The sequence below is a fragment of the Coregonus clupeaformis genome, chromosome 7 (genome assembly GCF_020615455.1).
Source record: "Coregonus clupeaformis isolate EN_2021a chromosome 7, ASM2061545v1, whole genome shotgun sequence".
Classification (NCBI taxonomy): domain Eukaryota; kingdom Metazoa; phylum Chordata; class Actinopteri; order Salmoniformes; family Salmonidae; genus Coregonus; species Coregonus clupeaformis.
In genome coordinates this window covers 45,105,348-45,132,989 of record NC_059198.1, presented here as the reverse complement: position 1 = coordinate 45,132,989, position 27,642 = coordinate 45,105,348, and the positions used below count along the sequence as shown (strand labels likewise).

The window sequence follows — 27,642 nt, the reverse complement described above, 5'->3', positions numbered from 1 at the left end:
GTCATTCTCAAAACTTTTGACCACGACTGTACATCCTTAGATGAAGTTGCGTGGAAAAAGGAATGGGGTGGTGAAGTAATTTTCTGTCATGGACAAAGGAGCTCAAAAGGTGTGATGATATGAATTAACAAAAATGTCGATCTGAATGTGCAAATAGGAATGATTCGCAAGGAAGGTGGATCTTTTTTTAATATGAAAGTGGATGAAAAACTGATTTGGCTCATTAATCTATATGGTCCAAATCAGGATGATCCATACTTCTTCGAAAATATTTATACCAATTTATTGAACTTACAGGCAACAAATGATCAAATCATTATGGTGGGAGACTATACCACAGTGTTAAGTACCTCAATGGACCGTAAATGGAATCACTCTATAAACTATCATCAACGTGCCCTTAAGGAAATCACAAATATTATGGACATATTAGGAATAGTGGCTATTTGGAGACTAAAAAACCCCGACCTAGTGAGATATACAGTTGAAGTCGGAAGTTAACATACACTTAGGTTGGAGTCATTAAAACTCGTTTTTCAGCCACTCCACAAATTTCTTGTTAACAAACTATAGTTTGGCAAGTCGGTTAGGACATCTGCTTTGTGCATGACACAAGTAATTTTTCCAACAATTGTTTACAGACAGATTATTTCACTTATAATTAATGTATCACAATTCCAGTGGGTCAGAAGTTTACATACACTAAGTTGACTGTGCCTTTTAAACAGCTTGGAAAATTCCAGAAAATGATGTCATGGCTTTAGAAGCTTCTGATAGGCTAATTGACATCATTTGAGTCAATTGGAGGTGTACCTGTGGATGTATTTCAAGGCCTGCCTTCAAACTCAGTGCCTCTTTGCTTGACATCATGGGAAAATGTGGTCCTCTGTAGCTCAATTGGTAGAGCATGGCGCTTGTAACGCCAGGGTAGTGGGTTCGATCCCCGGGACCACCCATACGTAAAAATGTATGCACACATGACTGTAAGTCGCTTTGGATAAAAGCGTCTGCTAAATGGCTTATTATTAATAATAATAATAATAATAATAATAATAAAATCAAAAGAAATCAGCCAAGCCTGGTGCAGAAAAAAATTGTATACCTCCACAAGTCTGGTTCATCCTTGGGAGCAATTTCCAAACGCCTGAAGGTACCACGTTCATCTGTACAAACAATAGTACACAAGTATAAACACCATGGGACCACACAGCCGTCAAACCGCTCAGGAAGGAGACGCGTTCTGTCTCCTAGAGATGAACGTACTTTGGTGTGAGAAGTGCAAATCAATCCCAGAACAACAGCAAAGGACCTTGTGAAGATGCTGGAGGAAACAGGTACAAAAGTATCTATATCCACAGTAAAACAAGTCCTATATCGACATAACCTGAAAGGCCGCTCAGCAAGGAAGAAGCCCTGCTCCAAAACCACCATAAAAAAGCCAGACTACAGTTTGCAACTGCACATGGGGACAAAGATTGTACTTTTTGGAGAAATGTCCTCTGGTCTGATGAAACAAAAATAGAACTGTTTGGCCATAATGACCATTGTTATGTTTGGAGGAAAAAGGGGGACGCTTGCAAGCCGAAGAACACCATCCCAACGTGAAGCACGGGGGTGGCAGCATCATGCTGTGGGGGTGCTTTGCTGCAGGAGGGACTGGTGCACTTCACAAAATAGATGGCATCATGAGGAAGGAAAATTATGTGGATATATTGAAGCAACATCTCAAGACATCAGTCAGGAAGTTAAAGCTTGGTTGCAAATGGGTCTTCCAAATGGACAATGACCCCAAGCATACTTCCAAAGTTGTGGCAAAATGGCTTAAGGACAACAAAGTCAAGGGATTGGAGTGGCTATCACAAAGCCCTGACCTCAATCCTATAGAACGTTTGTGGGCAGAACTGAAAAAGCGTGTGCAAGCAAGGAGGCCTACAAACCTGACTCAGTTACACCAGCTCTGTCAGGAGAAATGGGCCAAAATTCACCCAACTTATTGTTGGAAGCTTGTGGAAGGCTACCCAAAACGTTTGACCCAAGTTAAACAATTTAAAGGCAATGCTACCAAATACTAATTGAGTGTATGTAAACTTCTGACCCACTGGGAATGTGATGAAATAAATAAAAGCTGAAAGAAATCATTCTCAAAACTATTATTCTGACATTTCACATTCTTAAAATAAAGTGGTGATCCTAACTGACCTAAGACAGGGTATTTTTACTAGGATTAAACGTCAGGAATTGTGAAAAGCTGAGTTTAAATGTATTTGGCTAAAGTGTATGTAAACTTCCGACTTCAACTGTACATGGAGGAGACTTAATCAAGCTAGTCGTCTTGACTACTTTGTATCTTTCTCTCATGCATCAGATGTTTAAAAAAGTTTTAATAGGAGACAGAATGCGATCGGATCATCATCTAATTGGCCTTCACATAACTCTTAGAATGTCCATGTGGACTGGGATTTTAAACTAAGACAAAATAATTGATAACTGAATTTTTCCAGTACAATATAGGTTCAGCAAATCCCCTTATTGTTTGGGATACCTTTTAAATGTACCTTCAGAGGTCATTCAATTCAATATTCATCAATAAGAAAAAAGCAGTTTCTGGCTAAAGAGACAAGACTAACAAGGGAAATACATGAACTAATTGTACGGGTAGATAGCAATAAAAATGATACTACAGCGATACTAAATAAGTTGGAGGAAAAAGTAAAGAACTGAAGGAACTTATTCAAGAACAATCTAATGTAATCTATTACTAAAACTGGATGGAATATGGAGAAAAATGCACCAAATTCTTCCTGAATCTCCAACACAGGAACGCTAATAAAAAGAATTTACAGAAACTCGTTACTGAAGACGGAGTCATCTATGATTCTCAGAATTATATTTTAAAAGAGGAAGCTAAATATTTTAAGCAGATGTTCTCTTTTCCTGTTTCATCCTCACCCACTGAATGACGATTACTGTAAGGAATTCTTTCCACAAAAAAAAGGAAAATTAACAAATGTACAGAAAGATAAGTGCGAAGGCCAAATTACAGAGGAATAACTTTTTGAGGCTATTCAATCCTTTCAGTGTGGAAAAGCCCCAGGCCTTTTTTGATATACTCACAGCTCCATTGTTAGCTTGTTTTAACTACTCCTATAGGAGTGGTAGTCTGTCAGGTACTCAGCAGGAAGGTCTGATTTCACTATTATTAAAACAAGACCCAGATGGCAAATATAAAGATCCAGTCTAACTTAAAAACTGGAGGCCTCTTACACTTCAATGTTGTGATGCAAAAAAACTAGCGAAATGCATAGCACTCAGAATTAATAAGGTTTTACCAGGTATTTTTCATCCTGATCAGACAGTATTGAGAGAAAAAAAATCCAGAAAATCACATTGTAGGATTTTTCATGAATTTTTTTGCAAATTATGGTGGAAAATAAGTATTTGGTCACCTACAAACAAGCAAGATTTCTGGCTCTCACAGACCTGTAACTTCTTCTTTAAGAGGCTCCTCTGTCCTCCACTCGTTACCTGTATTAATGGCACCTGTTTGAACTTGTTATCAGTATAAAAGACACCTGTCCACAACCTCAAACAGTCACACTCCAAACTCCACTATGGCAAAGATCTGTCAAAGGACACCAGAAACAAAATTGTAGACCTGCACCAGGCTGGGAAGACTGAATCTGCAATAGGTAAGCAGCTTGGTTTGAAGAAATCAACTGTGGGAGCAATTATTAGGAAATGGAAGACATACAAGACCACTGATAATCTCCCTCGATCTGGGGCTCCACGCAAGATCTCACCCCGTGGGGTCAAAATGATCACAAGAACGGTGAGCAAAAATCCCAGAACCACACGGGGGGACCTAGTGAATGACCTGCAGAGAGCTGGGACCAAAGTAACAAAGCCTACCATCAGTAACACACTACGCCGCCAGGGACTCAAATCCTGCAGTGCCAGACGTGTCCCCCTGCTTAAGCCAGTACATGTCCAGGCCCGTCTGAAGTTTGCTAGAGTGCATTTGGATGATCCAGAAGAGGATTGGGAGAATGTCATATGGTCAGATGAAACCAAAATAGAACTTTTTGGTAAAAACTCAACTTGTCATGTTTAGAGGACAAAGAATGCTGAGTTGCATCCAAAGAACACCATACCTACTGTGAAGCATGGGGGTGGAAACATCATGCTTTGGGGCTGTTTTTCTGCAAAGGGACCAGGACGACTGATCCGTGTAAAGGAAAGAATGAATGGGGCCATGTATCGTGAGGTTTTGAGTGAAAACCTCCTTCCATCAGCAAGGGCATTGAAGATGAAACGTGGCTGGGTCTTTCAGCATGACAATGATCCCAAACACACCGCCCGGGCAACGAAGGAGTGGCTTCGTAAGAAGCATTTCAAGGTCCTGGAGTGGCCTAGCCAGTCTCCAGATCTCAACCCCCATAGAAAATCTTTGGAGGGGAGTTGAAAGTCTGTGTTGCCCAGCGACAGCCCCAAAACATCACTGCTCTAGAGGAGATCTGCATGGAGGAATGGGCCAAAATACCAGCAACAGTGTGTGAAAACCTTGTGAAGACTTACAGAAAACGTTTGACCTGTGTCATTGCCAACAAAGGGTATATAACAAAGTATTGAGACATTTTTGTTATTGACCAAATACTTATTTTCCACCATAATTTGCAAATAAATTCATTACAAATCCTACAATGTGATTTTCTGGTTTTTTTTTTCTAATTTTGTCTGTCATAGTTGACGTGTACCTATGATGAATATTACAGGCCTCTCATCTTTTTAAGTGGGAGAACTTGCACAATTGGTGGCTGACTAAATACTTTTTTTCCCCACTGTATAGTGGATTTTGAAAAGACCTTTGATTCTCTTGTAAAATTAATGTATAGCAACCCCAGGTGTAAAATAGTAAATAGCGGCTACTTCTGAGATTTTTGAATTGTCAAGAGGAGTTAAACAAGGGTGTCCGCTTTATCCATATCTATTTGTTACGGCCATTGAAATGCTAGCTATTAAAATCAGATCAAATAACATTAGAGGATTAGAAATCCAAGGCTTAAAAACAAAGGTGTCCATGTATGCCGATGACTCAAGTTTAAATTAAGTCCGCATGCTAGATCCCTGCAATATCTCATTGAAGATCTAGATAACGTTTCTGGACTCTCTGGACTAAAACCTAATTATGATAAGTGTACAATATTACGTATTGGATCTTTAAAAAATAAAACTTTTACATTACCCTGCAGTTTACCTATAAAATGGGCTGACGGTGAAGTAGACATACTTGGTATTCATATCACAAAATATATAAATGAGCTCTCCACAATTAATTTCAATAGAACACTTGTAAAAATTGACAAGATCCTGCAACCTGGAGAGGTAAATACCTGTCTATTTATGGAAAATTGCCCTGATTTAACTCCTTAGTCATATCTCAGTTTACTCACTTACTTATGGCGAAGCCTACTCCTGATGATTCGTTTTTCAAATCATATGAGCAAAAAAATATTTAGCTTTATCTGGGATGCTAAACCAGACAAGATAAAGCGTGCCTATCTACAGTGCCTTGCAAAAGTATTCATCCCCCTTGGCGTTTTTCCTATTTTGTTGCATTACAACCTGTAATTTAAATGGATTTTTATTTGGATTTCATGTAATGGACATACACCAAATAGTCCAAATTGGTGAGGTGAAATGAAAAAAATAACTTGTTTAAAAAATTTCTAAAAAATAAATCACGGAAAGTGGTGCGTGCATATGTATTCACCCCCTTTGCTACGAAGACCCTAAATAAGATCTGGTGCAACCAATTACCTTCAGAAGTCACATAATTAGTTAGATTGCACACAGGTGGACTTTATTTAAGTGTCACATGATCTGTCACATGATCTCAGTGTAAGTATATACACCTGTTCTGAAAGGCCTGCAACACCACTAAGCAAAGGGCACCACCAAGGAGCTCTCCAAACAGGTCAGGGACAAAGTTGTGGAGAAGTACAGATCAGGGTTGGGTTATAAAAAAATTCTGAAACTTTGAACATCCCACGGAGCACCATTTAAATCCATTAATAAAAAATGGAAAGAATATGGCACCACAACAAACCTGCCAAGAGAGGGCCGCCCACCAAAACTCACTGACCAGGCAAGGAGGGCATTAATCAGAGAGGCAACAAAGAGACCAAAGATAACCTTGAAGGAGCTGCAAAGATCCACAGCGGAGATTGGAGTATCTGTCCATAGGACCACTTTAAGCCGTACACTCCAGAGCTGGGCTTTACGGAAGAGTGGCCAGAAAAAAGCCATTGCTTTAAGAAAAAAATAAGCAAACATGTTTGGTGTTCGCCAAAAGGCATGTGGGAGACTTCCCAAACATATTGAAGAAGGTACTCTGGTCAGATGAGACTAAAATTGAGCTTTTTGGCCATCAAGGAAAACGCCTCTCATCACCCTGAGAACACCATCCATGGTGGCAGCATCATGCTGTGGGGATGTTTTTCATCAGCAGGGACTGGGAAACTGGTCAGAATTGAAGGAATGATGGATGGCGGGTGAATAGTTATGCACCCTCAAGTTCTGTTTTTTTGTCTTATTTCTTGTTTGTGTCACACACAAAAATATTTTGCATCTTCAAAGTGGTAGGCATGTTGTGTAAATCAAATGATACAAACCCCCCAAAAATCAATTTTAATTCCAGGTTGTAATGCAACAAAATAGGAAAAATGCCAAGGAGCTGTGAATACTTTCGCAAGCCACTGTATATAATGAATATGAATTGGGTGGGTTGAGATTATTAAACATAAAAGCCCTAAACCTCTCTCTAAAAGCATCACTTATTCAAAAGTTTTACTTGAACCCTAAATGGTTCTCAAGTAGATTACTAAGAAAAGCTCATCCATTGTTTAAAAATTGCCTTTTTGCCTTTGTGCAGATTGCCATGTCTCATTTTCGATTAATTTAACTTTATTTTTATTTTTATCGGTTGCACCAGTTCTCATTTAGGTGCTTCATAGCAAAGGGGGTGAATACATATGCACGCACCACTTTCCTGTCATTTATTTTTTAGAATTTTTTGAAACGCTATTTATTTCATTTCACTTCAACAATTTGGACTATTTTGTGTATGTTCATTACATGAAATCCAAATAAAAACCCATTTAAATTACAGGTTGTAATGCAACAAAATAGGAAAAATGCCAAGGGGAATACTTTTGCAAGGCACTGTATCTCTCTTTTTCAAACAAGCATTGCAGAGCTGGCTACAATTTCAATTTCATCCCCCTGAAAAGATGGAACAAATATTACAAAAAATATTATGGCTAAACTCAAATGTGCTGGTTGATAAAATACCTGTATTTATTGGAAAGGTATGTTTGAAAAGGTATTTTGTTTTTAAATGATATTGAATGGTAGTTATGTCTTTCGTGGAGTTATCATAATTGTATGGGAAGGTCTGCACAATCCAAGATTACAACCAATTGATTACAGCATTACCCCAAAAATGGAGGAGGTAGGTGGCAGTGGGAGGAGGTAGGGAACTGGTCTGTCTGCCCAATATAAAGGATCAAAACTGGCGGAGGAAGAAAAATAGCATGAATAGGAAAGTATACCGATTTTCATTTGTGGACCAGGATGTTGACAGCTGTGCCATACAGATTGCAAAATAGTTGGGAAGAGATTTTTTATATAAAACGACGCAAGGTTCAAGACTTCGTGCTTTTCAGCTAAAATTATTATATACAATCATCGAAGCTCTGCAGATTTTGTTGTGAGGATACAAAATGAATAGACTATTTATTTTGGTATTGCCCTCAGGTAGCCTGTTTCTGGTCTCTGGTTCAGGAATGGCTGAAAATGCATAACATTGATCTACATTGGTCTCGGATGGTTGAGGGGCAGCTCATGGGGAACTGTGGGGGGGTTCTTGGAGGGCTGGTGGCCTGGCGGTTGGGAGCTTGGGCCGGTGGCTGATGGATCGCTGGTTCGGGTCCCCATTTTTGACCTTGTGGGAGATCTGTCGACGTGCCCTTGAGCAGGGCGTTGACCCTGGTTGCTTCTGTGTGTCACTCTGGAATTGGAGTCTGTTAGATGACTAATGTGATGTACTTGTTGAGCGGCTTCACTGCAAGTATATTGTATATTTTAAATATTCAATGAATATATATTTTTTTAAATAGGGTCCGTTTATGACGGACGTAGACCAGGTGTGTCAAACTCATTCCATGGAGGGCAGATTGTCTTCTGGTTTTTGTTATTTCCTTTCAATTTGTGTCCAATTAAGACCTAGACAGCCAGGTGAGGGGAGTTCCTAACTAATCAGTGACCTTAGGCTAGTTGATCAATCAAGTACAAGGGAGGAGTGCAAATCCGCAGACAATTGGCCTTCCATGGAATGAGTTTTGACACCTGTGATGTAGAGGGTTCCATTGTGCCAGAAAAGCGGAGTCAAGCACAGCTGACATATTTGAGCACTGTTATGTACTGTTTGTAAATTGTGTTTGTGGCCTCTACAGTACAGTGACTCAGACTCTGAACCAGACTACAGGCCCGTGGTGCCGCCGGTCCCCAGTGCCGTGCCCGTTACCGGAGAGTCGTACTGCACCTGCGACTCCCAGGCCGAGCCCAGCTACAACCCACGTCTCCGGGGCTTCCACCGCATCAAAGACTGCCACTGTGGAGAGGAAGACCAGGGTGAGGACGGGAGGGGCAGGGTGGGGAAACCAGGGTTGTGTTCAGAAGGGCACACTGTAGCAAAACGATTTGAAGTGGAAAATGAGTTTTTTTTATTGGTCAAGTCCCTCCAGGTATTTCACACTTTCTGCGGGTTTTCTTCCCAGGCTGTATCAGGGAGTTCCCAAAGTGAAACTCACCATTATTTGCTTATTCAAATATCTAAGTGTCTGAAATGTTGGAAGTCAACTGTCATTGGATCCACTGACCTCTTGACATTGCAGACTTCGACTGGGTGTGGGACGACAGTAACCGCTCCACGGCCACTTTGATGACCTGCGACAACCGCAAAGTCAACTTCCACACGGAGTACAGCTGCGGCACAGCAGCCATCAGAGGCTCCAAGGAGCTGGCAGATGGACAACACTTCTGGGAGATCAAGATGACATCACCAGTGTACGGGACAGATATGGTGAGGCGCCGCCCATCATTACTCAGGAGACAGGATTGTGAGGATCAGTGGAGGCTGGTGTCACTTTAAATCGGCGGACGGGCACATTGTAATGGAATGAATGGAACAGTTTTCATTAATTCCATTCCAGCCAATTACTATGAGCCTGTCCTCTAATTTCTCTCTTCACCAGCCTCCACTGATGTGGGTTGGGGCTGAGGCTTGTAAAACCTTAGGAAGTTTAGTGGTTTCTCTTTCCTAAAGCTTATTTTGTGAACCTTTTGCATGTTGTGTGATGGTGAGCATGTTGATGACGGTTCTATTTTGATGTTATGTGATTTAAGGTGAACATGTTGAATGAAGACTCTTCTATGTTGATGTTGTGTAGATGGTAGGCATCGGAACCTGTGACGTGAACCTAGATAAGTACCGACATACCTTCTGCAGCCTGTTGGGGAAAGATGACGACAGCTGGGGTCTCTCCTACACTGGTAAAACCATATAATCCATCAGATAATCCTTATCACAAACAGACCTGGGTTCATATAGTATTTGTTTTCTTTCACATATGTTCAGCGTTTGATTGAGCCTGCCTGGAGTGGTTCCTGCTCTGCTCGACAGGGTTTTCATATTTGGAGCTAACCCATTTGTATCAGGCAAGCTCAATCAAGCACAGCTCGAAGTATTTAAAATAAAAATACAATTTGAACCCAGGCCCCTGATCACGAAACATACACAGTGAAATCATCAGCAGGAGTGTTCATCACCCAGTGTTGCCTGTTTTGTTTTGTTTTCTTTAAAAAGAAAAGCTGCACACTATCGAGTAGCTCCGATGCAGGGTAGTCAAACACTGCGGGTCGTTTGTGTGTGTGTGTATAAGTGTGTGTGTGTGTGTATATATATATATATATATATATATATATATATATATATATATATATATATATATATATATATATATATATATATACACACACACTACCGTTCAAAAGTTTGGGGTCACTTAGAAATGTCCTTGTTTTCCATGAAAACATACTTGACATGAGTTTGAATAGGAAATATAGCAAAATGCATAGCAAATGTAGTCATTGACAAGGTTAGAAATAATGATTTTTAATATAAATAATAATAAATGTGTCCTTCAAACTTTGCTTTCGTCAAAGAATCCTCCTTTTGCAGCAATTACAGCCTTGCAGACCTTTGGCATTCTAATTGTCAATTTGTTGAGGTAATCTGAAGAGATTTCACCCCATGCTTCCTGAAGCACCTCCCACAAGTTGGATTGGCTTGATGGGCACTTCTTACGTACAATACGGTCAAGCTGCTCCCACAACAGTGACTGTGCTGGCCACTTCATTATAGACAGAATACCAGCTGACTGCTTCTTCCCTAAATAGTTATTGCATAGTTTGGAGCTGTCCTTTGTGTCATTGTCCTGTTGTAGGAGGAAATTGGCTCCAATCAAGCACTGTCCACAGGGTATGGCATGGTGTTGCAAAAGGGAGTGATAGCCTTCCTTCTTCAAGATCCCTTTTACCCTGTACAAATCTCCCACATTACCACCACCAAAGCACCGCCAGACCATCACATTGCCTCCACCATGCTTGACAGATGGCATCAAGCACTCCTCCAGCATCTTTTCATTTGGTCTGCATCTCACAAATGTTATTTGTGATCTGAACACCTCAAACTTCCATTTGTCTGTCCATAACACTTTTTTCCAATCTTCCTCTGTCCAGTGTTCTTTTGCCCATCTTAATCTTTTCTTTTTATTGGCCAGTCTGAGATATGGCTTTTTCTTTGCAACTCTGCCTAGAAAGTCAGCATCCCGGAGTCGCCTCTTCACTGTTGACGTTGAGACTGGTGTTTTGCGGGTACTATTGAATGAAGCTGCCAGTTGAGGACCTGTGAGGCGTCTGTTTCTCAAACTAGACACGCTAATGTATTTGTCCTCTTGCTCAGTTGTGCACCGGGGCCTCCCACTCCTCTTTCTATTCTGGTTAGAGACAGTTTGCGCTGTTCTTTGAAGGGAGTAGTACACAGCGTTGTACGAGATCTTCAGTTTCTTGGCAATTTCTCGCATGGAATAGCCTTCATTTCTCAGAACAAGAATAGACACAATCTCAATGTAATCCATTTTAAATTCAGGCTGTAACACAACCAAATGCGTTAAAAGTCAAGGGGTGTGAATACTTTCTGAAGGGACTGTATATAAGTACGCAATTGTATTTACAATAGATGGCAAAATCTTTCCCACATCATATTTACCACAAGGGAAAATTGTTCAATTACTAACTGCCCTAGTGGAGCACTTAATAATGCCTTTGATTGGGATCTGTTTCCCAGTTTTTTTTTAAAGGTTCTTTATCTGTAAGTGCCATTGCGTTGAGCACAGTCATTACACTTGTAGTTAAAGGTGTAACTGTTCACTAAACCCACGGTTTGGTACGTATTGCGGTTTTAGGGTCAATGTTCGGTTTCAGTACACCGGGGAAATGTAAATGCCATACACAATGTTCAGCATTCAAAATGTTCCTTGCATTTTCTGTTGTGACCAGATTGTTATGTTGGGCCTAGGGCTGTTATGGTGATGTATTACGCCACACCGGCAGTCACAAGTCATGACGGCAGTCAAATTCCACATTACCGTTTAGACATGGTAATTAGGCTTCTCCAAGCTCTGATGCTGTTGATGGTCATTAGTAGCCTACCAAACTTGCTAACTGCCTGGTATTCACCACTCTATTGTCCCTCTAATCACTCTGACATCAATGCAAATGTGATCGAAAATCTAAACAAACACTTCATGAGAGCCCTTGAGCTCATGTCGCGCAACATTTCTGTAGGCTATGCAACTGCGTGAGTAAACGGCGTGATTGCTTCTATTAAAAAGAGGAGGATCCCATCAACTTTCTGTTTTCTTCATATCATGTTTCTTTAGACCTGTCTAAAATTGATCATGTATTTATTGTGATGGTGTAGGCTATATTACATGGATTTATTATACTTTTTTAAATGTAGATGTTCCAAAGGTCTGCATCAGTGGCTTGTAGGCTTGAACCCGAGATGCTAAATGTGTTTATGTTAATTACCGGTCAATTACCGTGAGACCGGCAGTTATTTCCTTGACAATCACCAGATAACAAAATTACATGACCGCCACAGCCTTATTTGGGCCTCTCAAGTTTCCACTCTGCTGCGTTTGTTACCATGTGGGAAATGGGAATTTACCAGTTGTAAAGTCGTAAATTTCAGTTGGCTGCATTATTTCAAATAAAATCAAATCAAATGTTATTGGTCACATGCGCCGAATACAACAGGTGCAGACATTACAGTGAAATGCTTACTTACAGCCCTTAACCAACAGTGCATTTATTTTAAACAAAAAAAGTAAGAATAAAACAACAACAAAAAAAGTGTTGAGAAAAAAAGAGCAGAAGTAAAATAAAGTGACAGTAGGGAGGCTTTATATACAGGGGGGTACCGTTGCAGAGTCAATGTGTGGGGGCACCGGCTAGTTGAGGTAGTTGAGGTAATATGTACATGTGGGTAGAGTTATTATTTGATTTGAACTCGTGAGAAACCCTGATTGGCTAATGGCCAACAAGCTGTGTCAACCGTAAACTACAAGCTATCATGCTTGTAAACAAATTATAGAGTTAAAAAAACACATTAATAGATTGCTTTTTATAAATAATGTTTTGTTACATTGAACTGCCGACAATACTGTTAGAGGCCATTTCCTTAGTAGGTGACGTCAGAGGTCACCAACTGGGAGAAGTGGGTGCACAGGATGATAGGCGAGTTTCCCACCAGTAATTACTAGTTTGAGGGCCGTTCCATTGGATTCTTCCCCAGTCGTATGTGGTAAATTCTCACTTGGTTACAAACGCACCATGACACTGCCTCCTTCAGTTCAGTGCCAGATGTGGGTCTGTAGCACGGAAAGCCTACATCTCCCACTCTGGGGTAATGTGATGGGCTGTCACTGTTAAGTAAGCGCAACACAGGGTGCATTGGCCAAATCATTGAAAACTTTGGCTTTGGTTTGCTTTATATAAAGCGGGGTACTAACTTCTTGCTGAAATGGGTGCAAGTAGGGCTGTTACGGTGACAGTATTACCACCACACTGGTTGTCACGAGTCATGACTGCAGTCAAATTCCATGTGACTGTTTAGGCACGGTAATTAGGCTTTTCCAAGCTCTGATGCTGCTGCTGGTCATTAGTAGCATACCAAACTTGCCAACTGCCTGGTACTCAGCACTCTATTGTCCCTCTAATCACTCTGACATCAATGCAAATGTGATTAAAAAATCGAATCAAACACATCATGAGAGCCAATGTGCTAATGTTGCACAACATTTCTATAGGCTATGCAATTGCGTGAGAAAACAGTGAGTGATGGCCTATATAAAAAGAGGATCCCATCAGCTTTCTATAGGCTAGGCCTACTATATTTATTTCTCAACTTTCCTAATATTAAGCACATTGCTTCTCTTTACAACAGGAGTATAGCCTACCTGGCTGGCATGAAAATGAACCACGGGAAAAGCGTCCACCATTCGCTATTTAAGTGCATAGGTGACGTATTTTTTTCCCCCTGCCCCTGTTTCGAGACGGGTGCATGATAATGGTCCATTCAAAATCAAAATAAATTTCACACAAACTCAGCAAAAAAAGAAACGTCCCTTTTTCAGGACCCTGTCTTTCAAAGATAATTCGTAAAATTCCAAATAACTTCACAGATCTTCATTGTAAAGGGTTTAAACAGTTTCCCATGCTTGTTCAATTAACCATAAACAATTAATGAACATGCACCTATGGAACGGTCGTTAAGACACTAACCGCTTACTGACGGTAGGCAATTAAGGTCACAGTTATGAAAACTTAGGACACTAAAGAGGCCTTTCTAATGACTCTGAAAAACACCAAAAGAAAGATGGCCAGGGTCCCTGCTCATCTGCGTGAACGTGCCTTAGGTATGCTGCAAGGAGGCATGAGGACTGCAGATGTGGCCAGGGCAATAAATTGCAATGTCCATATTGTGAGACGCCTAAGACAGCGCTACAGGGAGACAGGACGGACAGCTGATTGTCCTCGCAGTGGCAGACCACGTTTAACAACACCTGCACAGGATCGGTACATCCGAACATCACACCTGTGGGGCAGGTACAGGATGGGAACAACAACTGCCCGAGTTACACCAGGAACGCACAATCCCTCCATCAGTGCTGAGACTGTCCGCAATAGGCTGAGAGGCTGGACTGAGGGCTTGTAGGCCTGTTGTAAGGCAGGTCCTCACCAGACATCACCGGCAACAACGTTGCCTATGGGCACAAACCCACCGTCGCTGGACCAGACAGGACTGGCAAAAAGTGCTCTTCACTGACGAGTCGCGGTTTTGTCTCACCAGGGGTGATGGTCGGATTCATGTTTATCGTAGAAGGAATGAGCGTTACACCGAGGCCTGTACTCTGAAGCGGGATCGATTTGGAGGTGGAGGGTCCGTCATGGTCTGGGGCGGTGTGTCATCGGACTGAGCTTATTTTCATTGCAGGCAATCTCAACACTGTGCGTTACAGGGAAGACATCCTCCTCCCTCGTGGTACCATTCCTGCAGGCTCATCCTGACATGACCCTCCAGCATGACAATGCCACCAGCCATACTGCTCGTTCTGTGCATGAGTTCCTGCAAGACAGGAATGTCAGTGTTCTGCCATGGCCAGCGAAGAGCCCGGATCTCAATCCCATTGAGCACATCTGGGACCTGTTGGATTGAAGGGTGAGGGCTAGGGCCATTCCCCCCAGAAATGTCCGGGAACTTGCAGGTGGAGAGTGGGGTAACATCTCACAGCAAGAACTGGAAAATATGGTGCAGTCCATGAGGAGGAGATGCACTGCAGTACTTAATGCAGCTGGTGGCCACACCAGATACTGACTGTTACTTTTGATTTTGACCCCCCCTTTGTTCAGGGACACATTATTCAATTTCTGTTAGTCACATGTCTGTGGAACTTGTTCAGTTTATGTCTCAATTGTTGAATCTTGTTATGTTCATACAAATATTTACACATGTTAAGTTTGCTGAAAATAAACGCAGTTGACAGTGAGAGGACGTTTCTTTTTTTGCTGAGTTTTCATTTACTAAATAATATAAAGACAAGATTAAATCAAGAACAGTCTGATGGGTGATAATATTAGCCTATCACTTGTGAATGATATATTATCACTTGTGAATGATGCCCAGCTTGCATGCAGTAAGGCAAGAAACAGCACATATCTTCTTTTTGGGGCAACTTTTTCAAATCATAGTCGCACACCTCATGTAGCCTAGCCCATAGGCCTGTATGTTTTGATAAGGTTTGTATCACAACTCAAGTGGCCAAATAACTTCTTAAAATTAAGCACATTAATCTGCTTTACAATGAGTGGAGAGCCTAACTGTCATTCTTCACCATACAAATGCACCTTTATAATAAAGCAATACATGCATAATCTCATTTGAGGTCACTTTTGAGAATTGTTTTTTCCCGCTAATTTATTGCATTTTGGAACATTTGCGCTTATAGCCTACTGCCGTGTGCGCATTGCTGAACTTATAATGTGAAGAAATAGCCTAATAGTTTATCAACATTTTAAGCTAAACGTTCTGATCTGTTGTGTCAGCCTCATTGCTTAAAACATTTTTTTTTTATGCGAGTGGTTGTATTAATTTGGGGTCTATCGCATCTCACAACATGTTTGGAATATTTCTTTCTCGCACAGAAAAGAATAGGTCAACTTCTGTACTATGGGGAATAGTAGATTGACCTAGGCAGCCTATGTCAATCTACTATTCCCCTAAAGTACAAAAGTTGATAGGCTATTGTTTTTGCTGTTCGTTAGAACTACTCATCTTGTTGACTGACAAAGTAAATGTCAACAGTTCTTCCAATATCTTCAATGTGTGCCTCGGAATTGGATAAGGACGCATGTAGTTGCGTTCCAGATGTGTCTTCACTTGTAGCCTTGGAGAAAGACCCGATCACTAATAAGAATTGAGCTATCTGAGAGAGCCATGTGAGTAAGAGGTGCTTCGGAGCACGCAGCCGGGAGAAGTTAATTATTATTATTATTATTATTCAGCCCAAGGGCACAACGGCCACTGGCCGCAAAAGGCATGGATTTTTTTAGGGGGCATTACGGCCACACAAAGGGGATGCCACCGGGAAATTCAAGGCATTATCAAGTGCTTGTCAAATTGTGAATGAGAGACTGGTCAAATGTATGCAGCCTGCGCAAATAAAGCCGAGCTCATGCCTTTCATGCAACTTTTTTCAAATCATCATTAGTCACATCATGCAGCCTTAGAATGTATTAAAAATACAAACGTTGGGCTATACAGTGCATTCGGAAAGTATTCAGACCCCTTCCCCTTTTCCACACTTTGTTACATTACAGCCTTATTATGAAATTGATTAAATAATGATCATCAATCTACACACAATACCCTATAATGACAATGTGAAAACAGTTTTTTTATAAATGTTTGCAAATGTATTGAAAATAAAAAAACATACCTTATTTACATAAGTATTCAGACCCTTTGCTATGAGACTCGAAATTGAGCTCAGGTGCATCCTGTTTCCATTGATCATCATTGATGTTTCTACAACTTGATTGGAGTCCACCTGTGGTAAATTCAGTTGATTGGACATGATTTGGAAAGGCAGACACCTGTCTATATAAGGTCCCACAGTTGACAGTGCATGTCAGAGCAAAGACCAAGCCATGAGCTCGAAGAAATTGTCCGTCGAGCTCAAAGACAGGATTGTGTCGAGGCACAGATCTGGGGAAGGGTATCAAAAAAGTTCTGCAGCATTGAAGGTCCCCAAGAACACAGTGGCCTCCATCATTCTTAAATGGAAGAAGTTTGGAACTACAAAGACACTTCCTAGAGCTGGCCACCTGGCCAACTCAGTAAAATGCACATGACAGCCCGCTTGGAGTTTGCCAAAAGGCACCTAAAAACACGTTTCTCTGGTCTGATGAAACCAAGATTGAATTCTTTGGCCTAAATGCCAAGCGTTACATCTGGAGGAAACCTGGTGGCAGCAACATTCTGTGGGGATGTTTTTCAGCAGCAGGGACTGGGAGACTAGTCAGGATCGAGTCAAAGATGAACGGAGCTAAGTACATAGGTCCTTGATAACCTGCTCCAGAGCGCTCAGGACCTCAGACTGGGGCGAAGTTTCACCTTCCATCAGGACAACAACCCTACGCACACAGCCAAGACAACGCAGGAGTGGCTTCGGGACAAGTCCCTGAATGTCCTTGAGTGGCTCAGCCAGAGCCCGGACTTGAACCCAATCGAACATCTCTGAAGATACCTGAAAATAGCTGTGCAGCAATGCTCCTCATCCAACCTGACAGAGCTTGAGAGAATCTGCAGAGAAGAATAGGAGGAACTCCCCAAATACAGGTGGGCCAAGCTTGTAGCGTCATACCCAAGAAGCCTCAAGGCTGTAATCGCTGCCAAAAGTGCTACAACAAAGTATTGAGTAAAGGGTCTGAATACTTATGTAAATGTGATATTTCAGTGTTTTTTTGTTTGTTTTTTTTATTAGCAAAAATGTCACTGTTTTTGCTTCATCGTTATGGGGTATTGTGTGGAGATTGAGGGTAAAACAACTAATTCATACATTTTAGAATAAGGCTGTAACCTAACGAAAAAGTCAAGGGATCTGAATACTTTCTGAAGGCACTGTATCTACAGAAATAAGGATCCCGCTTCTGTTGCCTGTTTTGAGTGTTTGTTTAATAGCCTACTGATTCCGTGAGTACCAAGCCTCACGTAACCACGTGTCGGATAAACAAACAATTTCACAAATTCAGCTGTTTTTAATCTTTGCTATGCTGTAATAAAGGCTTTACACTTTTGTTTGTTAGAACAGCCTTTGATATTATTTGTAATGTATTTAGTGTTTATACTGTTCCAAATTGTCAGAAATATTTATAATTATATCCTTTTTCTTGATCTCCTTCTTGTTATTATTATGATCATCATTATTATAATAACTGTCATTATAATTAGTAGGCTTAGTATATAGCAGCATTCTCTGGTATATCGCCTATAATTTTAGTGTTTAAGTTGTTCCAAATGGTCAGAAAAATTATATTGTAATCTAACAGCATCTGTTTGGCACAGAGCACGCAGTGCTTGCTCCTTACATGATTTTTCTTGATCTCCAGTATTTTCCACTAGTCAAATTTAATCCACACATCTGACTTCCCCTTCATGTCCTCCGCATCCATTTTGCTGTCACGTGTTAAGATGGTCTGAGTTTGTTATAATCCATTTATTGATGTGATTATGATATGCCATAGGTCAGGCCCAATTGGTCATGTGCATGCGATTGTATACATGTCACATAAAGAGAGCAAGGGTTGAGGGAATAGGGAATGTTTTTTCTAAACAAATGAGGGATTTCAGTAACAGTAACTTTTCAGTCAGAAGGCTGTAATTAGGTTGCAGCTTCAGCGACATGGACAGCGCGATAAACACTGTTGATGTTCTGTGGTGGTCGCTGCAGCAGGGAGGGGAGAGGGACAACGGGTGCTAGTCAGTCACTCTTAGCCCGGCCCAATCAAATCAATTGTGGTCGGACTCCCTCTAGTCATTTGTGAGTCTTTATTATTTCATCAAACAGTGCTCTTAAATCATTAGACAAGCTCAGTGGAAATAGATGATTTGATTAAAACACGTAGGATATGTCTATACAGTGGGGGAAAAAAGTATTTACTCAGCCACCAATTGTGCAAGTTCTCCCACTTAAAAAGATGAGGCCTGTAATTTTCGTCATAGGTACACGTCAACTATGACAGACAAATTGAGCATTTATTTTCCAGAAAATCACATTGTAGGATTTTTAATGAATTTTTGAAAATTATGGTGGAAAATATGTATTTGGTCACCTACAAACAAGCAAGATTTCTGGCTCTCACAGACCTGTAACTTCTTCTTTAAGAGGCTCCTCTGTCCTCAAATCGTTACCTGTATTAATGGTACCTGTTTGAACTTGTTATCAGTATAAAAGACACCTGTCCACAACCTCAAACAGTCACACTCCAAACTCCACTATGGCCAAGACCAAAGAGCTGTCAAAGGACACCAGAAACAAAATTGTAGACCTGCACCAGGCTGGGAAGACTGAATCTGCAATAGGTAAGCAGCTTGGTTTGAAGAAATCAACTGTGGGAGCAATTATTAGGAAATGGAAGACATACAAGACCACTGATAATCTCCCTCGATCTGGGGCTCCACGCAAGATCTCACCCCGTGGGGTCAAAATGATCACAAGAACGGTGAGCAAAAATCCCAGAACCACACGGGGGGACCTAGTGAATGACCTGCAGAGAGCTGGGACCAAAGTAACAAAGCCTACCATCAGTAACACACTACGCCGCCAGGGACTCAAATCCTGCAGTGCAAGATGTTTTCCCTTTGCTTAAGCCAGTACATGTCCAGGCCCGTCTGAAGTTTGCTAGAGTGCATTTGGATGATCCAGAAGAGGATTGGGAGAATTTCATATGGTCAGATGAAACCAAAATAGAATTTTTTGGTAAAAACTCAACTCGTCGTGTTTGGAGGACAAAGAATGCTGAGTTGCATCCAAAGAACACCATACCTACTGTGAAGCATGGGGGTGGAAACATCATGCTTTGGGGCTGTTTTTCTGCAAAGGGACCAGGACGACTGATCCGTGTAAAGGAAAGAATGAATGGGGCCATGTATCGTGAGATTTTGAGTGAAAACCTCCTTCCATCAGCAAGGGCATTGAAGATGAAACGTGGCTGGGTCTTTCAGCATGACAATGATCCCAAACACACCGCCCGGGCAACAAAGGAGTGGCTTCGTAAGAAGCATTTCAAGGTCCTGGAGTGGCCTAGCCAGTCTCCAGATCTCAACCCCATAGAAAATCTTTGGAGGGAGTTGAAAGTCCGTGTTGCCCAGCGACAGCCCCAAAACATCACTACTCTAGAGGAGATCTGCATGGAGGAATGGGCCATAATACCAGCAACAGTGTGTGAAAACCTTGTGAAGACTTACAGAAAACGTTTGACCTGTGTCATTGCCAACAAAGGGTATATAACAAAGTATTGAGAAACTTTTGTTATTGACCAAATACTTATTTTCCACCATAATTTGCTAATAAATTCATTAAAAATCCTACAATGTGATTTTCTGGAGAAAAAAAATCTCATTTTGTCTGTCATAGTTGACGTGTACCTATGATGAAAATTACAGGCCTCTCTCATCTTTTTAAGTGGGAGAACTTGCACAATTGGTGGCTGACTAAATACTTTTTCCCCCCACTGTACATGGAAAAATACATGTTAAAAATTGTCAAAAGAACAGACTATTCTCGGTTGATTTGGTCAAAAGAACAGACTATTCTCGGTTGAACAAGTTGTTGTTTTTCGTTGGGGATGCTATAATCTGTTATATCCCTGTGGATTGATGAGGAACTTAAAAATTGTATGGTTGAGAGGGATGAGGCAAAAGGAATGGCAAATAAGTCTGGCTGCACATCTGATTTGGCAAACATACTGTAGATTGACTAAACTGAACAAAAGAAGAAATTGTACTATGAAACAAAGAAATTATATAAAGAATTATAATAAAAAGCTTTAGAGCAACTTAAATGAAATTTTGGGCAAACGGGCAAACTGCTCCATAATTCATTGAGTCAGATGGCTCATTCATCACAAAACCCACCCACTGATATTGGCAACTACTTTAATGATTTTTTCATTGGCAAGATTAATAAATGTAGGCATGACATGCCAACAACAAATTCTGAACCAACACATTAATGTATAACTGACCAAATTATGAAAGACAAGCATTGTAATTTTGAATTCCATAAAGTGAGTGTGGAAGAGGTGAAATTATTTTTGTCTATCAACAATGACAAGCGACCTGGGTCTGACAACTTGGATGGAAAATTACTGAGGATGATAGCGGACAATATTGTCACTCCTATTTGCCATCTCTTCAATCGAAGCCTACAGGAAAGCGTGTGCCCTCAGGCTTGAAAGGAAGCAAAAGTCATTCCGCTACCCAAGAATAGTAAAGCACCCAAACAGCCAACTAATCACCCTGTTACATTTTACATTTACATTTTAGTCATTTAGCAGACGCTCTTATCCAGAGCGACTTACAGTTAGTGATTACATTTTTTTTTTTATACTGGCCCCCCGTGGGATTCGAACCCACAACCCTGGCATTGCAAACGCCATGCTCTATCAACTGAGCTACATCCCTGCCGGCCATTCCCTCCCCTACCCTGGACGACGCTGGGCCAATTGTGCGCCGCCCATGAGTCTCCCGGTCGCGGCCGGCTGCGACAGAGCCAAACGTTTACTAACCCTTAGTAAACGTTTGGAGAAATAAAATGGCCAGATTCAATGCTATTTCACAGTAAACAAATTAACAACACATTTTCAGCACGCTTATAGGGAAGGGCATTCAACATGTATGGCACTTACACAAATGACTGATGATTGGCTGAGAGAAATTGATAATAAAAAGATTGTGGCAGCTGTTTTGCAAGCCCCACAAACAAATCAGTCGCACTGCACACAGTTTTCATGGGCCTTGTTTCGTGTGCACCTGCGGCAGGTGTCCCGTAATCTGTGAAGCGATTGCATGGCATGGTCTCTTGAAAAGGTCCATCCCATACCTATCAGACCAAAATGACTCCACATCCATGCTCTTTCTGCTGTATGCCCCGCGGACGTACAAGCATGCAATAAATGCTTTGAGTTCATCCATAGACGTCCCACGTGCTGTTTCCTTTTCTGTGCGCATGAGCAACAGAACTCTGTTCTGTAACATCTGCATTTCACATAAACTCGTCACTCTTTTCTACCCAAACGGTGACATCCCTCCCAGACTCCTGTCTCACCTTTGCAGTTGGGATCACAGTCTGTTGGCTCTGTTCTGTTTTTTCTGCGACGAGGTTCAGGCATCGGAGGTGGAGGCTCGAAGTCTTCATCACAATCAGATGAAGACTTGGCAACATCGATTTCAAGCTCAATATCCGATCCTCCATCCAACTCCAACTCATCTAAATTCTGCAGCATTTGCAATGAGGTCAGTGCGTCCATTCGTTTGGTTCGGCTCACAATTGTGTACTACACACATTGTATGTTGTACTCCGTGTCTGATTTGAGTCTCCAAGGGGAAATTTATATACAATTTCTAGCCTTTCATAATAAAATAATTAGACCGCCCACAATTCTTCATCATTACACTATTGTTCTCTTCAATCATCCTCTTCACCTTCATCATTCAGATCAATCAAATTCAGTCAGCCTCTTAACCCTCCTCATTATTCAGTTCATTGAAGTCACATGCACCATTATCAGTTTCTATCGCCCATTCATCCATTGATGACAGAATAGCATATTCAAATTTTACATTTATTATGTTACTCGTTTTTGCTTAGTAGCCAGAGCAATGTTGCTGCACAAGTGGCCATGTGCTGAATGCATGGACAGCTCAGATATTCTTGGAAAAGTGACATTTCGAAATAGAGCTGCACCTCCTTGAATTTTGTGTAATTTGACAAAGGTAAGTGTCATAGAAACTGCAGAATATGCTCCTTTTGATACTATATATAAATACAAATGTTTTACCTGCATATGACTGAAGGAGGCTTTGATAAAGTGATGCTCCTTACCCTGCATCTGTCAATTACCATGTGTGCCCATCTCTTCATGTACAATTTGACAACTGATAGGCCTAATATTGTCACTCATCAGATTGTCAATTTAATATTGTCTATAGGCTAACTCTTATGTGTGAAATTAGTTTAGGTGTAGTTTCGATGGGCCGGCTGTGCAGGCTGACTGGCATTCTTTGTTTCCCGCTCATCAACTTGGATAGAGTCAAGGATACGTTTTGCATTGTTTTAGTTTCCCTTACAATAAATGTTATTAGTAATAGTTACAGTAAATAAAACAGTCCTGTAACAACTTATTTTTACAAAGTAAAACGTAAAAGAGAATGGTATCAACCAGCAAGGTGCGGCACGGTCAAATTATTAACATGTGCGCCAACACTGATAAATAGGCATAACACATACTCATCATTACACTATTGTTGTTCTAAATTAAATCAACCTCTTTACCCTCATCATTCAGTTAGGCCTAATTTAAATTAGATTGTGAAGTATGAAAATGTATGCACTCACTAACTGTAAGTCGCTAAATGACTAAAATGTAAATGTTAGTAACTTGCACAATTATCGCCTATTCCATCCATTTGTCATTCAGTAGGCAGTCATTGTAGGCTGGCATTGTTTGCTTCACTGGATAGAGTCATGGATATGTTTTGCATTATTCTAAACTACTGCAACATGTAGCATGTTCTTTGTTTCCCTTACAATACATTTGATTAGTAATAGAGTTATAGTAAATTAAACAGTCCCATAACAGCTTATTTTTACGAAAATAAAACGTAACAGAGAATTGTATCATCCCGCAAGGTGCGCGGTCCAATTATTTGCTGCTGATAAATAGGCATAACAAACTCAGCATTACACTATTGTCTAAATTAAATCAACCTCTTCACCCTCATCATCATTGTTAGGCTTATATAAATTAAATTGTGGTAAGGTGCACAATTATCGTCCATTCAGCCATTTGTCATTCAATGAGGAGAGAGAGAGAAGCATTAGCACCTGGCTGCGTACCAACGTCCTGCAGCACATTGTCTTGGCCGGTTAAATTGGGAATAGGTGTGAAAAACCGCTAAAAAGGCTCAATACTTTTCTGTTTGTATTTAAAAAGTCTGACAGATGAGCAGTGTAAAATACAAACATTTAGGAAAAGTCCGGGAAGGAGCAGGACAGCTTTTTTTTGGGCATATTATTTTTATTTATTTCCAAAATCAAACATCAGTGGCCACTGGCCTATGGCGGTTCTAGTGTTAATGGAAGCCTCTCCAACATAATCCAGGTAGTTAGACATTCCCCAGGGCAGTTGTCTAGGCCCCTTACTTTGTTCAATCTTTTCTATTGCCCTGTCACTGGCTATGAGTAAAACCTGTGTCTGTATATGCTAATTACTCAACACTATACACGTCAGCTACATCAGCAAGTGAAATCACTGCAACACTTAACGAAGAGCTGCAGTCAGTTTCAGAATGGGTGGCAATAAATAAGTTAGTCTACATACTTCAAAAACTAAAAGCATTGTATTTGGGACAAATCATTCTCTAAGGCCTAAACCTCAACAAAATCTTGTAATGAATGTGGAAATTGAGCAAGTTGAGGGGACTAAACTGCTTGGAGTAACCCTGGATTGTAAACTGTCCTGGTGTCACGATGTCCACCGAGGCTGCCCCTCCTCCTTGTTCGGGCAGGCTTCGGCGTTCGTCGTCATCGGAGTACTAGCTACTGCCGATCTCATTCTCATCACTCCACTTGTCATGTCTTGTCAATCACACACACCTGGTACTCATTCCCCTAATTAGTATGTGTATACAGTGGGGAGAACAAGTATTTGATACACTGCCGATTTTGCAGGTTTTCCTACTTACAAAGCATGTAGAGGTCTGTAATTCTTATCATAGGTACACTTCAACTGTGAGAGACGGAATCTAAAACAAAAGTCCAGAAAATCACATTGTATGATTTTTAAGTAATTAATTAGCATTTTATTGCATGACATAAGTATTTGATACATCAGAAAAGCAGAACTTAATATTTGTTACAGAAACCTTTGTTTGCAATTACAGATATCATATGTTTCCTGTAGGTCTTGACCAGGTTTGCACACACTGCAGCAGGGATTTTAGTCCCACTCCTCCATACAGACCTTCTCCAGATCCTTCAGGTTTCGGGGCTGTCGCTGGGCAATACGGACTTTCAGCTCCCTCCAAAGATTTTCTATTGGGTTCAGGTCTGGAGACTGGCTAGGCCACTCCAGGACCTTGAGATGCTTCTTATGGAGCCACTCCTTAGTTGCCCTGGCTATGTGTTTTGGGCCGTTGTCATGCTGGAAGACCCAGCCACGACCCATCTTCAATGCTCTTACTGAGGGAAGGAGGTTGTTGGCCAAGATCTCGCGATACATGGCCCCATCCATCCTCCCCTCAATACGGTGCAGTTGTCCTGTCCCCTTGCAGAAAAGCATCTCCAAAGAATGATGTTTCCACCTCCATGCTTCACGGTTGGGATGGTGTTCTTGGGGTTGTACTCATCCTTCTTCCTCCTCCAAACACGGCGAGTGGAGTTTAGACCAAAAAGCTCTATTTTTGTCTCATCAGACCACATGACCTTTTCCCATTCCTCCTCTGGATCATCCAGATGGTCATTGGCAAACTTCAGACGGGCCTGGACATGCGCTGGCTTGAGCAGGGGGACCTTGCGTGCGCTGCAGGATTTTAATCCATGACGGCGTAGTGTTTTACTAATGGTTTTCTTTGAGACTGTGGTCCCAGCTCTCTTCAGGTCATTGACCAGGTCCTGCCGTGTAGTTCTGGGCTGATCCCTCACCTTCCTCATGATCATTGATGCCCGACGAGGTGAGATCTTGCATGGAGCCCCAGACCGAGGGTGATTGACCGTCATCTTGAACTTCTTCCATTTTCTAATAATTGCGCCAACAGTTGTTGCCTTCTTACCAAGCTGCTTGCCTATTGTCCTGTAGCCCATCCCAGCCTTGTGCAGGTCTACAATTGTATCCCTGATGTCCTTACACAGCTCTCTGGTCTTGGCCATTGTGGAGAGGTTGGAGTCTGTTTGATTGAGTGTGTGGACAGGTGTCTTTTATACATGTAACGAGTTCAAACAGGTGCAGTTAATACAGGTAATGAGTGGAGAACAGGAGGGCTTCTTAAAGAAAAACTAACAGGTCTGTGAGAGCCGGAATTCGTACTGGTTGGTAGGTGATCAAATACTTATGTAATGGAATAAAATGCTAATTAATTACTTAAATATCATACAATGTGATTTTTGTTTTAGATTCCGTCTCTCACAGTTGAAGTGTACCTATGATAAAAATGACAGACCTCTACATGCTTTGTAAGTAGGAAAACCTGCAAAATCGGCAGTGTATCAAATACTTGTTCTCCCCACTGTAAGTGTTCCCTCTGTTCCCCTTGTCTTTGTGAGTGATTGTTTATTGTGAGAGCATGTTAGCTCGGTTGAGCTACTCAACATTGTATTTATACCAAGGTGGATGTTTTCCCTTGAACTTGTTCCTTTTGACGCTTGGGGCATTTGATATATGTGAACGCATTAAACTCTGGACTAATGTATTTTACCTCCTCCGCCTGACATATTGATGCCACAGTACCTAAGCTGGGGAAAGGTCTGTCCATTAAAAAGGTGCTGCTCTGCTTTCTTAACATCACTATCAATATAATGCAGGTCCTACAGGCCCTAGTTTTGTCGCACCTGGACTACTTCGGAAAGTATTCAGACCCCTTGACTTGTTCCACATTTTGTTACATTACAGCCTTATTCTAAAATTTATTAAATTGTTTTTTCCCCTCATCAATCTACACACAATACCCCATAATGACAAAGCAAAAACAGGTTTTTAGAAATGTTTGCAAATTTATAAAAAATACAAAATTGAAATATCACATTTACATAAGTATTCAGACCCTTTACTCAGTACTTTGTTGAAGTACCTTTGGCAGCGATTACAGCCTTGATTCTTCTTGGGTATGACGCTACACGCTTGACACAGCTGTATTTGGGGAGTTTCTCCCATTCTAATCTGCAGATCCTCTCAAGCCCTGTCAGGTTGGATGGGGAGTGTCGCTGCACAGCTATTTTCAGGTCTCTCCAGAGATGTTCAATGGGGTTCAAGTCCTGGCTCTGTCTGGGTCACTCAAGGACATTCAGAGACTTGTCACGAAGCCACTCCTGCGTTGTCTTGGCTGTGTGCTTAGGGTTGTTGTTCTGTTGGAAGGTGAACCTTCGGCTCAGTCTGAGGTCCTACGCGCTCTGGAGCAGGTTTTCATCGCTCTGTACTTTTGCTCCGTTCATCTTTGCCTCGATCCTGACTAGTCTCCCAGTCCCTGCCGCTGAAAAACATCCCCATAGCATGATGCTGCCACCACCAAGCTTCACTGTAGGGATGGTGTCAGGTTTCCTCCAGACGTGACGCTTGGCATTGAGGCCAAAGAGTTCAATCTTGGTTTCATCAGACCATAGAATCTTGTTTCTCATGGTCTGAGAGTTTTTAGGTGCCTTTTGGCAAACTCCAAGCTGGCTGTCATGTGCATTTTATTGAGGAGTGGCTTCCATCTGGCCACGCTACCATAAAGGCCTGATTGGTGGAGTGCTGCAGAAATGGTTATCCTTCTGGAAGGTTCTCCTGTCTCCACAGAGGAACTCTGGAGCTCTGTCAGAGTGACCATTGGGTTCTTGGTCACCTCCCTGACCAAGGCCCTTCTCCCCCGATTGCTCAGTTTGACCGGGCGGCCAGCTCTAGGAAGAGTCTTGGTGGTTCTAA

General features: G+C 41.4%; 1 protein-coding gene across 4 annotated transcripts in view; it reads left to right on the top strand.

Moving 5' to 3' along the window:
- The window catches only part of LOC121569794 (SPRY domain-containing SOCS box protein 3), a 55,471-nt gene that overhangs the window by 13,370 nt on the left and 14,459 nt on the right, over positions 1 to 27,642 (top strand). For all 4 annotated transcript variants that reach the window (XR_006001386.1, XR_006001385.1, XR_006661185.1 and 1 more), the window contains exons 3-5: positions 8,514 to 8,691; positions 8,955 to 9,142; positions 9,510 to 9,612. Coding sequence is in view for 1 of the 4 variants with exons in the window: in XM_041880994.2 (XP_041736928.1) it covers positions 8,514 to 8,691; positions 8,955 to 9,142; positions 9,510 to 9,612 (469 nt within the window). In the remaining 3 variants the exon portion in view is untranslated. The remainder of the gene's footprint in view (positions 1 to 8,513; positions 8,692 to 8,954; positions 9,143 to 9,509; positions 9,613 to 27,642) is intronic.